General features: G+C 40.3%; 1 protein-coding gene across 1 annotated transcript; it reads left to right on the top strand.

Annotated features, from left to right (window-relative positions):
• Window positions 1-11,467: 11,467 nt before the first annotated feature.
• LOC127329229 (uncharacterized) lies at window positions 11,468-16,148 on the top strand. Its single transcript, XM_051355764.1, has 8 exons — window positions 11,468-11,767; window positions 12,754-12,886; window positions 13,067-13,142; window positions 14,013-14,139; window positions 14,622-14,802; window positions 14,976-15,433; window positions 15,793-15,945; window positions 16,029-16,148. The coding sequence occupies exons 1-8, from the start codon at window positions 11,468-11,470 to the stop codon at window positions 16,146-16,148; spliced, it is 1,548 nt and encodes a 515-aa protein (XP_051211724.1).
• Window positions 16,149-17,666: the final 1,518 nt, after the last annotated feature.

Below are 17,666 nucleotides of genomic sequence, written 5' to 3'. Positions count from 1 at the left end.
GCATATAGAAAACCCTTATGCGTGGCCTTTGCTCCATGCTCTATGCACTATTTGAGATGCTTTTCTAGTTAGCTGACTACAACAAAACAACCCTACAAATAATTAAAGAACATGATTACTCAGCTGATCGAATATATGATGCATCCCACATGTGCACTTTGGCTTGTACTTATCATACTAGTACAATTCTAAATCTGATACATATGATATGAAATCTATGATAATTCAAAGAAGACTTAGAAGGCTCCCCCGAGCACGCCGCCGACGATGACAACGAGGAGGACTTAGTCTTTAGTATATTTTGTAATAGTCATAGGATATAATCCTTTGTAATGGATATGTTGGAATTCTTAATCAGGGGTTTTCTCTCCGGAGATGTAATTAACAGTTCTTTTATGTAAATGTGAAAGTTCTGGAAATAAAGTACCTGCAATGTTTGATCCCTTTTATTTATCTTATGCACTGCGCATCTAAAATTACTATCTGTCTCTATGACGTGGACGCGTACATTAGTTACCTTTGTCGCCGCCATTTTCCCGTCATCAGATTCTGGCACGCCCGGTGGGACATATTTCTCCCCTCATCTTTGAAATTCCAACATATCAAACACCATATGTATCGTCATAATACATCTTCAAAATATATCATATTTGAGAGGACTATTATATGGGTCCTCCATTTGTCTTGACATGGAGAGACAAGAGCAACAAGTTGTGACTATCTGCTGTGGATCTATTTAGTTTGATGTGCCAATTTGTCCTCTCATGACTTTACTAAGCCAAAGTCTGCTTAGGAGGCCATCAACAACAAAACAGGGCTAAGAAAAAACCTCCACATAATAGAGGGGTTGACTCGTGTTCTTCCAAAGTCATCCAAGAGAACAATGCGAGTTACGGCAAGAGCATTAAGAGCTGTTTCAAATGATCAGCTTGTGAGTGTACATAAGGCTGCTTAAGCCGATTCGGTTCCTCCTGGCTTTGCAAAGGCATCATGTGTCAATCCTACTAACCAGCAGGTTGCATTGAGGTTCCATAGCACGTTATTTGAAGAGTGGCTGGTTCTTGCAAAAGAGAGCAGCCCCACTAAAGATCGCTTCGTCGATGCACTCTGTTTTAGCTCTGCTTACTCAAACAAGACACGAACTAGTTTCTTTGTCTACTACATCGATCAAGGTCACGTTACCGCTCAGTCCTTCCAAAATGAAGGTGGGCGCATGGTCGAGCAAGGTTTTTCATGAAGCATATGGAACAGGCTCATACAAGCCTGTGCCAAACACGCAGGGGCACTTCAAAAGGCTTCTGTAGTGGACAAAGCAAAGGCTGTGACAGTGAAGGAAAATAAACCTCCTTGACCACATGGTCAACTTCGGGTTGATGCGCTCGAGTTCATCCTCCCGTACACTGGGTCGAACACAAACGTTCGCTCATGTGGCGCGCTATTTACCTCACTCGGGAAGATATTATGACATGTCATGTTGATCCAACCGCCACAATTTCAGATCCTTTGTGATCGTTGGTGACAATGTCATGTCCATCATTTGAAGCTTCCTTTGACCCGGCTCATCACCACCGCCAGCGACAGAGGGCTTATTAGGCATGGATCAACCTTCCAAATGCAGCTGACTCCGACTTAGCAAGACGTCAGAAAAACAAGTTGCATATTCAATATAAAAAAGAGATGAGAATGCCAACCCAAGAGTCCGTGGAAGGCGTCACACTGATTTTCATACATACCACAAAGTATATGTCAAACAATGAAATATATATTGCCAGGCCAGTCCATGTCAGTAGATGAAAATGACCGGAGTATGAAGGAAGAACCCAATATAAGAGAGTATGTCATTTAGGCTGGTTGTGCAAATGCAAGGCGTGCAACCCTTGAAAGAAACAAGATGGCAGTATGAGCTGACTGTTGATATAGCAGGATAGAAGGAGAGAATGATTCATTAGCAAGTCAAGTTAGTGGAGTGCACGTGAGCAAGAAATCTGAACATGCACCAAAGGGAAAAAAAAACCCACAACGCTCACTCTTTCGCCACCACACAAGAGAGTTTCAAAAAAACTCTTTTGAAATATTTAATTCACTGCTGATGGTGTCATAGAGGCAGCGGACAACAATAGTAAACCATCATCAACATCACCAAAGCAAATCGCGAAATATCAACTATCGCCATGTTATAGTCGACGAACTTATGTTTCCGCTACTCTAAGAATATGGAAAATGACCTCTTGGATTGTCATCTCAATATCAGCAAGGGTGGCTTAACGATCCGGACAACGTTAGAGACCCTTCAAAGGTTGTTGCCTTGATTAGGTTCACTTGAAAAAAAATTCTAAACCACTCCAAGGATCATGTCGTGGTTCTCAACAATGAGTATACTAGATATATCGACATACATAAAATAGCAGCAAAATCTTATTATGGTAGTTAAAAGAAATAAATGTATTTTTCTATCTCCACTAGGCCATCACCATGAGATGGAAGTGGACTAGCTTGCATCTGAAAAAATATGTTGATTTTTTCGATGATATTGTCCTCAACTCAAAGAATGATCGAGATCGAGAAAATTAGCTTATTGTGGTATCTAAGTGCCACATGCAAAATGATTTTCAAAAATTGATCCCGATAAAATGTGCATTTTGGGTTTCTTATGACAACAAAAGAATTTAGTGTCATAATCACAAGACATGGCATCCATATGGATAAAAAAAGTAGCGGCAATTGCTAAAGTGGTGATATGTGAAACTTTGAATATAAAAAGAGGTTTCAATGTCACTTGGCACATATGAGAAGGTTCATTAAAAAAATCTAAGATATGTAACTTTCTCATATCTTATAAAAAGGCACCTTGAATTGATGAAATATAGTCCAATGTCACATGACTATAAACTGCTGACATCATGCATCCTATATTTTGTATGAAATCAATACTTCAAGGTTGGGCGAGTATAAACCTTCAACCACATCCTGTAAAGAAAAATCTATGAAATGAAATAACTCCAATGTCTTAGGAGTGATGACATCATGCATACTATATTGTATGAAATAAACACTCCAGCGTTGAGCGAGTATAAAACTTCAACCACATCATGTAAAGAAAAATCTATGAAATGAAATAACTCCAATGTCTTAGGAGTGATGACATCATGCATACTATATTGTATGAAATAAACACTCCAGCGTTGAGCGAGTATAAAACTTCAACCACCTCATGTAAAAAAAAAATCTATGAAAGAAATATACTCCAAATCCTTATGAGTATAAACTATGCCAAATTTAAAAAATACTCCAAATTCTTATGAGTATAAACTATGCCAAATAAAAAAAATACTCCAAAACCTTATGAGTATAAACTATGCCAAATTTATAAAAAATACTCCAAATACTTATGAGTATAAACTATGACAAATTTTTAAAAAATACTCTAAATTCTTATGAGTATAAACTATGCCAAATAAAAAAAATACTCCAAAACCTTATGAGTATAAACTATGCCAAATTTATAAAAAATACTCCAAATACTTATGAGTATAAACTATGCCAAATTTATAAAAAATACTCCAAATTCTTATGAGTATAAACTATGCCAAATTAAAAAATACTCCAAATCCTTATAAGTATAAACTGTGCAGTATTTAAAAAAAACTCCAAATCCTTATGAGTATAAACTATGCCATATTACAAAATACTCCAAAATCTTATGAGTATAAACTGTGTGATACTAAAAAAAAATACTCCAACATCGTATGAGTATAAACTGTGATGATATTAAAATTACTCCAACATCTCATGAGTATAAACTGTGATGATATTAAAAGTACTCCAACAACTTATGAGTATAAACTGTGGTGTTATTAAAAACACTCCAAGATCTCATGAGTATAAACTGTGATGATATTAAAAGTACTCTAAAATCATACGAGCATAAAGTGTGATGATAATAAAAATTACTCCAAAATCTTACGAGTATAAGATGATATCAAATAGTCTAACATCTAATGAGCATAAACTGTGATGATATTAAAAGTATTCCAAATACTTATGAGTACAAACTGTGATGCTACTAAAAACACTCCAACATCTCATGAGTATAAACTGTGATGATACTGAAAGTACTCCAACAACTTATATAAAATGTGGTGATATGAAGTACTCCAACCCTTATGAGTATAAACTGTGATGATATTAAAGATTACCCCAACATCTTAGGAGTATAAACTGTGATGATATTAAAAAATAGTTCAAATCTTACGAGTATATATTGATATGATATGAAATTACTCCAAAATATTATCAGTATAAATTGCGATGATATGAAAATTACTCAACAATCCTATGAGTATAAATTGTGATCATATTTGAACAACTACAAAATCTTATAGGTATAAACTGTGAGAGGATAGTACTCGGGTCACAAAATTCACTCCTAGCATTCACGAGTCTAAACTGATCGCAAAATCCAAAAGGAAAAATATAAAGGAAAATACTCCTAGCATTCACGAGTCTAAACTGATTGCAAAATCCAAAAAAAATATAAGTCAAAATCCAAAAATTAAAGAAAAAGAAAATTTACTCTTAGCATTCACGAGTTTAAACTGATTGCAAAATCAAAAAAAAAGGAAAATTCACTCCTAGCATTCACGAGTTTAAACTGATTGCAAAATCAAAAAAAAAAAAGAGGAAAATTCACTCCTAGCATTCACGAGTCTAAACTGATTGCAAAGTCTAAAAAAGAAAAATATAAAGGAAAAATTACTCCACGCCATCACGAGTATAAACTGGGGAAAATATAAAAAAAATACTCCGTACCATCACGAGTATAAACTGGGGCAAATATAAAGGAAAAAAATACTCCACACCATCACGAGTATAAATTGGGGCAAATATAAAGGAAAAAATACTCCACGCCATCACGAGTATAAACTGGGGAAAATATAAAGAAAAAAAATACTCCGTACCATCACGAGTATAAACTGAGGCAAATATAAAGGAAAAAAATACTCCACACCATCATGAGTATAAACTGGGGCAAATATGAAAAAATACTTCACGCCATCATGAGTATAAACTGGGGCATATATAAAATTACCCCACACCATCACGAGTATGAACTGAGTAATAAAAGAATGGATAAAACTTGTCAAAATGATCAACATAAAATATGAATGCGAACATGCGTGTGCCACCATTTCTAAAAGGAAAGGTAGCCAATGACTTTATTCATGTCTCTCGCCATGGCATAAACATGCAAGAATTCTGTTCGGAAGGCTCAATTGTTCTGGTCGTCAAGAGCATGTACTCTAGTACAACATATCAAGATACTACACACAAAAGGAGCCTTACAATTACGCCAATTGATTTAGACTCTACCAGATCATGCACTCGCATGGCATGGCAAATATCCACTCTGTTCGATCGGCACTCAGAGGATTATACGTATCATCCAGTCAGCTCAAATAGAACAAAATAAACAAAGGAAATGGTTGCAAAATTTATATCAACAAGGTGGATAAGCCTCCCGTTTTCACTTGACAAAAATTAGAAGCCTTCCGTTACCCGCACCTTTCCACATGAGTTGAAATTGTAGGAATGGATCTGAGATATCTTTTCTGCTGCATAACTAACAAAAAAAAAACTGAAGTTTCCGTGGCTAGCTGCAAGTAGTCGAAGTGTTCACATGAGCAATGTGAAAATAATATCCAAATTAAATGACTCCATTGGTATATGAAGTATAAGCTGCTAGGTCCATGGTGAAATTTGCATATGAAATAAATTGGTCCAGAATCATTAGCGTATAAACTAGGTACCAAATCCAAGTCAGTATGTGTAAAATAATTAGCCTCGTGTAATGAAAAGTGAGACTCCAACATACACCTTATGAACAGAAAATAATGATAAATGCAGTACAATACATATTCCAAGGATATAGGAGCATAAACTATTAGTCTTATGTGAAGAAACACACGTTATGTACCAAATGTTGTACAAATATATAAGTTTTTTTCCTCATGCAAGAAAACATGCATTGTTCCAAAATCTCTAGAGTATATATAAGCTGCAAGCCTGCAATGAAGGAAAATACGGGAAGTAAACTAAACTAGTCCTGTGTCACACAAGTATAGCTTATACACAGTTGGCATTGTAAGGAAAAAATCAATGTTTACACCATGTAAAAGAAAATTCTTCTAAAATACTCCAAACTCTGGCTTATGCGAAGGTACGATGCCTCCATATGCCTCTAGTCCCCCATGTGTAAATGTTGACACCACGTAAATCATGTTTAAAATGAATTCTAGAGCTGTTGGAGTATAAATTATCAGCACCATACCAAGTAAATATGTGAACAAGATGGCCGATAATTCTTCTCGCCCAGATCCCCTGCGGGTTCTCAAAAAAATTGTGAACCAAAATTACTCAAAAGTAAAATATATGTTTGATGAAAAGTTAAAATATGCTCCAATGCTATATGAGCCTAAACTATAAGCGTCATACAAATTAAAATTGCTCAAATGCTATACGAGCCTAAACTATAAGCATCATATGCAAATTTAAATTGCTCCAATGCTATATGAGCCTAAACTATAAGCGTCATACAAATTAAAATTGCTCCAATGCTATACGAGCCTAAACTATAAGCATCATATGCAAATTTAAATTGCTCCAATGCTATATGAGCCTAAACTATAAGCGTCATACAAATTAAAATTGCTCCAATGCTATACGAGCCTAAACTATAAGCATCATATGCAAATTTAAATTGCTCCAATGCTATATGAGCCTAAACTATAAGCGTCATACAAATTAAAATTGCTCCAATGCTATACGAGCCTAAACTATAAGCATCATATGCAAATTTAAATTGCTCCAATGCTATATGAGCCTAAACTATAAGCGTCATACAAATTAAAATTGCTCCAATGCTATACGAGCCTAAACTATAAGCATCATATGCAAATTTAAATTGCTCCAATGCTATATACGAGCCTAAACTATAAGTTTCACATAAATTTAAATTTCTCATATGACTCTAAAAAGCTAAACTATAAGCTATCATATGAAAAATTAAGTGGTCCTAATGCTATACGAGCCTAAATTATAAGCATCTTACAAAAAATTAAAGTTCACTAAGGCAGCCCAAGATATAGGCCAAAATCTTTTTCACTTCCTGCCTCAAAATGAGATGAAAGATCATATTAAGCATCATAAGTACAAATGTGATGCGTAAAGCGGGAAACACGAATGTAAGATGTGTTTGTTGGGCCAAAGCTCCCAAAGGTAATATTAGCTCGATGATAGCAGGGAAATTCTCTAGTCGTACATAAAAAGATACCTAGTCCGTATCAAAACATTCTAGACATCTACAAAAATCATCCAAATAAATATAAAAAATGCACTGATATATTTTCGAGCTCCGGATCCGAAATGAAAATATAATTCGCATCCAGACCTCGAGGGGCATCTGTTGACACTGATTTTGGCTTACAATTATAGAATAATCCAATAATTGTAAGTATGATAAAATAGATAAATGTGTCCTTATAAAATCCGAGTTCTAATAATCTAAAAGCAATTATAGTCTACATGGCATTTCGTGTGCATGCATTGTCGCTGGCAATGGCGCTCTAATATTGACCAAAATCATCACCGTCACCGGTAATACTAAATTTCCAAAGTATTTGACCGCCAGATAAATGTTGGCTTCGTCCCGACAACCCTATAAAATACAGTCATCTTGTATTAAAATAAGCAGCAAAATATGTACGAATATACCATAAGAAAAATAGAAATCAATAATGTCTTATATTGAGGTGATCAAATTGCTATCAAGCCAAGTCAATTAGCAAAATGGCTACGTGCGTGCATATGGCTATAGGCTGAAGGCTTGCACACTAGATTGGAGCCCACATCTTAATTAGCATACAAGTGGATCAGTGACCAAATCCGTACAATCGTTTAATTCACACCAGAGCTAATTAGCCCAAGCCTAAAACGAGACATGCATGACCGGCCTGCATGCATTAGCTAACCTTGAATAATCAGCCATACTCGGTGATTAAAATGGTTGGAGTTGGCCACACGGAAAACTTGCCCGGTCAGATATCTTCAGCATACCCACGATGGCACGACGCCCACGCATCAGCCGATTACTCCCACGATATGCAGAACGTGCGCGATATGCACGTCTCTGAAAACTTCCCTCGTCAGCTGCCTATAAAAGGACCAGCAAATAACGTTCCCGGGCGGCGCACGCCCCTCTCCCGTCCATCGCTAGAGCCCACAGCGCGCTCCATCGCAGTCCATCTACACATTGCGAATCACCATTTACTAATCGCACCGACGGAGAGACTGCCGCTCTAGCTCCAACCACCGCTGCTAATCACCATTCGCTAATCATCTTTTCGCCATACACATCGCGAGATCCCACCGCATCAGTCCATCGCTGCTGCCCAAGAAACCAACCAGGCTCGCCCTGCTGTGCTATACTCGCACATACGCGCTGCTGGCCGCTCGCTGTACGCGTTGCCGGCGATCGTCGCCGACGCTGCCAAAGGAACACGCCGGCGCTCCAACATCTCCACGCAAAGGTAATAAAAAAGGAAGGTTCATACTCTCCTCTGCTCCCACGGTGCTCCCATGGTGATTGTTGCTCCATACAACACATATATTTTCTAGGTTCAAATCCCTACATAATCCAAAGTTCATATCTTGTTTGGTCGCATGATGATCTTTGATCTCATGTGATACACTTCAAGAATAGAACCAAAGTTCATATCTTGTTTGGTCTCATGATGATCTTTGATCTCATGGGATCCACTTCAAGAATAGAACCAAAGTTCATATCTTGTTTGGTCTCATGATGATCTTTGATCTCATGGGATCCACTTCAAGAATAGAACCAAGTTCACATCTTGTTTGGTCCCATGATGATCTTTGGTCTCATGTGATACAATTCAAGAATAGAACTAAAATAGATATTGATTGGATTGCACATATTGCTCTAACTTGCTCAAATTAATATATCCCTTGTTTTGGTCTCATGGTAAAATCCCATGAAGATACAAATCGGGATAATCAACCAAAGCCTACTTTGGTCTCATAGTGATCATTGGTCCTATGATGATACAAATTAGGTGCACATGATAAAATTATGCTTGCTCCGGTCACATGGTGATTTTGAGCCCATGATTGTTATAGAAATAGAAGTAAAACTCATATTGTTTTGGTCTCATAAAGTTCCATATGCTGGTAGAAATTAAGACATATTTGCTAGTCCCCTAAATGGATAAATTATTGTAGCATTATGTATTAGCCGTGTAGCTATAGACATAGAAATGAGATCAAATAAAATATTGTCGCATGCCATCTGTCTAGCTAAACGTCAACATATAGTCTAAGCAAGTTGTGTAGTATTAAATCTGAGAACCAAACTTCATGTGCATGGTCAGATATTTTTAATACACATACTAGCATCATGTATAGTGGGTTATGCATCCGAAACCTAAAATCACTAGTCCCATTTAGTCACTTGTTTATGTAGAACATAATCAGGACCATAGAAACTAGTGTTAAAAAAATATATATGTGTAGTCAGATCCATAAAGAAGTGACTCACGTTGCATGTATAGGTATCATCAACCTCCATGCATATACTGAAATCAAATTACTCGCATGGGCATTAAATTGCTACTTGATGGCAGTCATAATACAATAGAAGTACTGATTTAAAATTATGTTATGGTGTTTGAGTCCTAAAGCTGTAAAATATACTTTAGGACTCTGAACTTAAATCATCCAAGCCTATTACGTGGTGCCTGCTGTGTAGTTAAGGAAATTATACTGCACTAATCTATATGCAGGCTGGTTCAATGCTTGCAGCCTCATGCCAAAAAGCATGACTGTTATACAGTCTTAATCCTAGATAAAATAAATATCTAGAAAACTAAGCAAGCTAGGCAGCTGGAAATAATCATCACCCCTGCCTGGCAACATACATGCAAACAGGAGATAGATACTAGTCCACACTACGTGCATATGACGAAGTAGAGTGCATATAGTGAAATTGATTTGGCTGATGCTAATCCATGTTGCATTTAGCCCATCCATATTTAATCCACCAAAATAAACCGCATACTCTAGGATGTATATGTCCTGTAAATTATATGGTGATCACAACTTATGTTGTTTGCACTAGGCATGTAATATATGTGCATATGCATGTATTCATCACCAAATCTTAAATGATTCTTATTTGGTTGCACGGTGGACATATATTATATGTCATACTAGTGTTAATACAAATGAGAGAAAATATATATGTACAACCATATACTGTACTTGGTTATGCTACACATGGGCATACTGCCACATGACACTAGTATTAATACAAGTACGTGAAACTTCATAAATATATTCATATTACTAGCCTCATATAGTGTTCACAAATGATATGATAATGACTATAGAAAACTAGCAGATATTGAAATATAATCAAACTCCATGCATAGGTTGCATATATAAGTGTCATAAATCACACCAGCAACTTCAGGCGAAGCTACGTACAGTAAAAATAGCTTCCCTTAATTTCACTTAGCTAGTTAAATTGATGATTTAGCTAAGTAATAAAAGTCAAATAAATTCTATGAAAAACATCTTGCTCCATATAGCATCCAGGGGTTCCTAAATTCTGAACCTCTCTACCATATGAACAATCTTTAAATTACCTGCATTAATCATAGTTTAATGCAGGTGTATATGTCACTAGTAAGCATACACATGCGTTGCTTTACTCCTATACCCCAGTGGTATGCAAATAACTCAAAATGAATCTGCTCCTAAGAGCAATCAGTACTACCAATTTTGGTACTGAAAGAAATATAAAAGGCTGACCATATGTACTTAGCAATGCATGCATATAGAAAACCCTTATGCGTGGCCTTTGCTCCATGCTCTATGCACTATTTGAGATGCTTTTCTAGTTAGCTGACTACAACAAAACAACCCTACAAATAATTAAAGAACATGATTACTCAGCTGATCGAATATATGATGCATCCCACATGTGCACTTTGGCTTGTACTTATCATACTAGTACAATTCTAAATCTGATACATATGATATGAAATCTATGATAATTCAAAGAAGACTTAGAAGGCTCCCCCGAGCACGCCGCCGACGATGACAACGAGGAGGACTTAGTCTTTAGTATATTTTGTAATAGTCATAGGATATAATCCTTTGTAATGGATATGTTGGAATTCTTAATCAGGGGTTTTCTCTCCGGAGATGTAATTAACAGTTCTTTTATGTAAATGTGAAAGTTCTGGAAATAAAGTACCTGCAATGTTTGATCCCTTTTATTTATCTTATGCACTGCGCATCTAAAATTACTATCTGTCTCTATGACGTGGACGCGTACATTAGTTACCTTTGTCGCCGCCATTTTCCCGTCATCAGCAAGTTGGCAGTAATGGCAAAGCGGAGTTCACTGTTCACTGAGCCCAGCTGGAGAGGGGAGGGTTGCTTGTTACCATGGGCAAAACATTTTGGAGAGATGCACGGTGGTCACGTTGCGGTCCTCTCGGCCCGCGCCTATTTAAGGGCACGCTTCGGCCACCCGCACTCCCACCTCATCACTTGCCAAAAGTTCCCTTCCCACCGGATGCTCTCCGCTCCCTCTCTCCCCGATCCGCTCTCAGGCTCGCTAGCCCAGTCCCCGACCGTCCCCGAGCAGCCTCCCGTTGCAGCGCAGCCGGGCGTCCATGGCAGGGTAAGCCGCGTTCTGGTTCCGCCTCTTGGGTCTGACTTTTCTTTCTGCTTAGTGTTTCTCTTATTTTATTTGTGTGTGCTCTTCCTGGGTTCATTATCTGCTCCGAAATCGAGAGGGGATTGGGGATTCTGGGGAGGGTTTAGGATTGATAGCGTCGCCATCGATCATCGTGTGGTGGATTTAGAGCATCTCCAGCCGCGTCCCCCAAATCGTCCCCAAACCGCGCCGGATTGAGCGTTTGGGGGACGTGTTTTGTTCGTGCCGCCTTTGGGGGACGTCGCTCCCCAGCCGCGTCCCTCAAACGCCGCCCCCAATCAGGAATTCAAATTGTTGCATTCAAAAGGGATCGTTCCCGCCGAATCGTCGCGATCAGAGTAGCGGCGATCAAAGTACTAGACGCGCGATCATATTACAGACCATAGTGCATTCTAAACTAGAAGAAGGGGTTGGTCGACGGCGACGTATCCTGAGTTGACGCAGGCCCGTCGATCACGATGACCTCGTCGCGATCTGCCTGGTGATGTGCATGCTCCGTCTGCTCCGCCGCCGTCGCGTAGGCCGACGATGGTGTAGCAGTCGAAGACGCGTCAGCCGGCTCTTGCGCCGCGGTTGCTGCCGCTACCGCTGCCGCTTCCTGGGCCTCCGCGTCGGCCGCCGCCATTTTGGCTTCGATGTAGTCGAGGATCTGGCCTTTGAAGAAGTTGTGCGCCGCCTGCGTCCGGCGAGACATTCCCTCTGTCGACGCTCTCAGCAGGGACATGTCGTCCCTGCGTTTCTTGAGCTCCAACTTCTCCTCTTGCCTCTTGAGTAGCTCCGCCCACCTTTCGTCGTTCTTTTTGGCGCGGGAGAGAAAGGTCGAGGAGACGTCCGCTTTCTTGGCAATCTTCTTGGGGGCTTCTTTCGTCGCATTGCCCGGCGGCTTCTTGGCCGCTTTCTTGGTAATCTTCTTGGGGCTACCTTCCCATAGAAGTTCTAAAAAAATTTAGACGAAAGCAGAGAAGGTTTGCCTCGGCGTGGCCGTCGTGTATCCGGCCCCGTTCTATTCCTCGTTGCAGCGGCAGTGCATCGCGGTCTGCCGAGGTGGTGGCGGAGGAACCTTCCTCTCGAAGGAAGAGAAGGGTATTGTTCCTCGTTGCAGTTCCGTTCTGAACTTCTGATTGGTCGCTCGCAATTGTCCGACCCTTGCTTGTTTCTCTCGAATATCGCAATGGTCAGACTAAGAAAGCGTGGAGATCGCCGATTTTTGTTGTTGGATCATCGATTTGGTGCCTTCTATTCTGCTACTATGTGATGGTGCAGGTTCGGCGTTTGTTCAGTATTGTTGGATTGATCCCATCCCGTATCGTGGTGCGCTGATTGCGGCTTGTCCATCCCTGTAAGTTCATTTTGAGGTGCTCACGACTCACGAGGCAAAGAAGGATCTGTGCAGCTTGATTGGATCGTCGATTGCTGCTACTACGAGATGCCGCAGATCCCTCATTCAGTACTGATGGATCACAGGAAAACGTTTTTCAATCTTGAACATGCTCCCGTTGAACGCCTATTCAGAAGTTCTTCTACTTAGTGATTAGTACCCTCCAAGTTTTTGTTTGCTTGTAGTGGCACACAAATGGCAGCTGCTGGTTTAAGAGGAGCGGTACCTGGCCACACAATTGGAAATGTTCAGATCATTGGCTGCTTAGATCAATGGGCATGATCTATAACTCTAGATTGGTCTCCTTCTTTCTAAAACAGGGGACGAAACAGAGCTCCTCGTCAATACTATGTCTATGTTTTATTTGCACTTCCAAAAATAGCAATGAAGGCTAAAGAATTGCAAACCGAAATTGATGGCACTACTATAGTTTTGGCTACCGATCAATGTTGATCTATCAAAACAATGTACACTAGTGTCTATCAGAGTTAGTACATGGTCGTAATTAATTATCTTCATTACTACTACTCTTCTTCTTTGAGTTAATGTACATGGTAGCTAGCATATGTTCTTTCCGAAAAAGTTAGCATATGTTCTCAGTAACATTGATTATTCTTGATAATCTATCACTGTACCAATAATTCAGTTAGATATATGTGGATCTAGCTTAGGTGCTCCATTTTGCATCTAAATATGATCTCTTGATTAAACTGAGAGAACATTTTGTTGGGTTATGTGGCATCTGTGTTATGAATCATTAGTTGAATTTATTATATGTTTGTCTCAACATATGGTTCCTAAGATAGACTGATCTCACAGATTCTCCTGCAGGTCATTGGTTATTAATGGCAAGATAATTGCTGCCATGATTAGAAACTCAAGTACAGAAATCAAGGAATTGATCGCAGCAGCATGGAAGGAGTGCCCAAATTGCGAATATCACATGCATAATGACGATGTAAGTGTTGTTAGAGATATATAATATGATAGCTAGATTTAAATACTCATGCTTACTTTTGTAGTAACTTTCCCCATTACAATCTGGTGCATAAGGTCCAACACCGATAAAAAAAATGCACTAGCTCCAAACAAAGTTTTAGATGCAACGCTAGTGCTCCATGAATTAATCTACGGGGTTGTTGTTAGATTCCATATGCATGGTAATGACATGTAGGAAGGAAGCACCAATTTCACTATATTCATTTTTTCGCGCTTGATATGATTATTGAATCATTATATTCTGAAACACATAGATGCTAAATTTGTACCTTTATCTTGATGAGCAGACAAGTGGAGAAACCATTTCTAAGACTATGCAGATATGCCTCATTGCAGAACCACATTTCTGTAGTTTACATGCAATGCGGAATGTCGTGAATTCATATATGGAGGGTGTACAGTTTCATGATTTCTAGTTGCATTTCATGCCTTGCATTACAGGTTTCATCACAGTGGCCAGGACTCCCTGTTGGTGTTAAGTTTGATCCAACTGATCAGGAACTTATTGGACACTTGGAAGGAAAGGTTGGGAGGGCAGCATCCCATGTACTAATAGATAACTTTATTCCAATGATAAAGGAAGAGGAAGGAATCTGCTATACACATCCCAAAAATCTCCCTGGTATCTTATTTTGCACTTGTTATCAGGACCTTCTGAATTACCTAGTTAGCTAATACTCCCTTCCTTGCACAATATATTATACATCTTACCAAAACGTCTTATATTGTGGGATGGAACGGAGTATTATTTTTCTGAGTAAAGTCTTAGTTAGTTTATTTCCTATGCCCCTGTAGGTATCAAGATGGATGGGAGCAGCAGCTATTTCTTCCACAAAATATCAAATGCTTATGAAGTTGGCAAGCGCAAGCGTCGCAAGATCAGCAATAGTAATGCCACTGATTGTGATGAGAAGATGAGATGGCACAAGACTGGAAAATCTTCACGCATCTTGGATAATGGCGTCATAAAAGGCTGGAAGAAAATACTGGTTCTTCACAAGTGCTACAATAAAAAAAAAGTTAAAACTAACTGGACGATGCATCAGTGTCACCTTGGGGCTGAGGTAGGTGAAAAGCACGGGGAGCTTGTTGTGTCGAAAGTCTTTTGGCAGGTTAAAAACAACACTAGGAAGTCGCAGATGCATGTTGCTGATGTCGAATCCGGTTCGGAAATCAATCCTACAACCCCAAATATGTACCCTCCACAGCCTCGTCGTCTAAGCGGTAGCCCATTGGAAACGGAGCAGAATCAGGTAATCATCAATTCATCATCTTTGCCTTTCATGTGTGTGTGTGTGTGTGTGCTGCATAGGCTTCGGCGAGGGATACTTTTTCCCAACATGGGTGGCAGCATAGTCTACGGATAGATGCCCCACCTACTCCTTAGGCGTTATATGATTCATCGTTCCGATATGTATCTCGCCTAGTTTTATTTTTTATCTTTTTGAACTTGAGACAACAAAACGGCTGTGTGCATCCTGGTTATGCAGAGGCTGGATGTAATTGCTTTCAAAAAGTAATAAAGGCATCCTTTATCGAAAAAAAAAATGTTATTGTGCTGCCATCAACCGCAAGTTCATTTTACTTACTGCAATTTTTGAAATTGTGACAGGATGAGGAAGAGCCTGGCTCATCTGCATTTCAGGGCTATGCGGCACCGCCTCCACTGTTGAACACCGACATCCATGAGAATCCGACCCCTCTCAACTTCACCGACATAGAAATGCTCGACGAATTACCCGACTTGGATTCTACATTATTGGATGTAAGTGTGCCGTGTTGCTGCTTGTGAGTGTTTGTCACGGCAAATCTCCTCATCGTGCGTTTATTTCTTGTGATGGTTCGCAGGATAGCCTCGACTGGCTGTACGAAAATGAGGCATGGCGCAAAGAGGAGGAGCACCGGTCGGAAGAGGGTTCTGAAGTAACCGCTCAACGCAGAGAAACTGCATTTCCTTGTGATGTATGAGTGATCCACATCTCCCGAGGAAAAAAATTATATGATGTTTCGGTCTTCAAATTGGCGTGCTTCGCACATGTTTCGAGTATAGTTTAGTAGATAAGCCTGACATTCTTGAGCAACATCTCGAGTCGGAAGTCTGTGTTGTTAAGTTGTTGATGTGTTGTACTTGTAATGTCTAAGACATGTAATGGATCATCGGGTACTTTGAGTTGATTTTCCCCCATTGAGATGTATTCTAGTTTGTAGCCTGTCCGCAGTCCAACAACGGTTCTTCAAAGCGAGCAACGAGAATAACTTGCAGCTGTAAGGCACTCTGGAGCGTCAGATCTCCTCAGAGACCGCAGCCCTCACCGAGCCGGCGCCCGACCATCGCCACACCAGCACATCCTCTCTATTCGGAACAAGAGCAATGTTGGCAAGTCTATGCCAGAGCAAGAAGAACTCGACGAGCGCATCCTCAGCCATATCCGGTCCATAATCTTGGAGCCACTGCCCGGAGAGACCCTCCTTGACCGATCAGGCGGACAACCGCCTCTTGGCGATGCGCCTAACCACAAGAGGGGTCGGCTACTCTCTCCCCGCTGATACGTCCAAAACGTATCTACTTTCCCGAACACTTTTGCTATTGTTTTGCCTCTAATTTGTGTATTTTGGATGCAACTAACACGGACTAACACTGTTTTCAGCAGAACTGCTCTGGTGTCTCGTTTTTTGTGCAGAAATCCAACTTTCGGGAAAAACCTCGGAATTTATGCAGAAGGCCCTATTTTCCCAGGAAACTAACGGAGCCAGAAGGGCAATTGAAGTGGAGGCCCGAGGGCCCCACACCATAGGGCGGCGCGGCCCAGGGGGGGCCCGCGCGGCCCTGTGGTGTGGCCCCCTCGGCCGGCCTCCGACGCCCTCCTTCGGACTACTTATTCGCCTCGACCTAAAAACACCAAGAGAGAAGTCGAAGTCGCCAGAAACCCTCCAGAACGCCGCCACATCGCGAAACTCCGTCGCGGGAGCCAGAAGTCTCCGTTCTGGCACTCCGCCGGGACGGGGAATTGGAGGAGATCATCGCCACCATCACCGCCAACGCCTCTACATCAACCAGCCATGTTTCCCCCATCCATGTGTGAGTAATTCCCCCGCTGTAGGCCGAAGGGGATGGTAGGGATTGGATGAGATTGGTCATGTAATAGCATAAGATTGTTAGGGCATAGTGCCTAGTGTCCGTTATTGGTACTTTGATGATATTGTTGCAACTTGTTATGCTTAATGCTTGTCACTAGGGCCCGAGTGCCATGATCTCAGATCTGAACATGTTATTGCTTCATCAAGATAATCATTGTTTATGGTCTTACCTATAAGTTGTATACACATGTCGCTGTCCGGAACCAATGGCCCCGAAGTGACAGAAATCGGGACAACCGGAGGGAATGGTAGCGATGTGAGGATCACATGTGTTCACGGAGTGTTAATGCTTTGCTCCGGTACTCTAGTAAAAGGAGTACCTTAATATCCAGTAGTTTCCCTTGAGGC

Source organism: Lolium perenne, chromosome 2 (assembly GCF_019359855.2).
Source record: "Lolium perenne isolate Kyuss_39 chromosome 2, Kyuss_2.0, whole genome shotgun sequence".
NCBI lineage: Eukaryota > Viridiplantae > Streptophyta > Magnoliopsida > Poales > Poaceae > Lolium > Lolium perenne.
The sequence above is the reverse complement of the archived record's forward strand: the minus strand, read 5'-3'. Positions and strand labels throughout refer to the sequence as shown.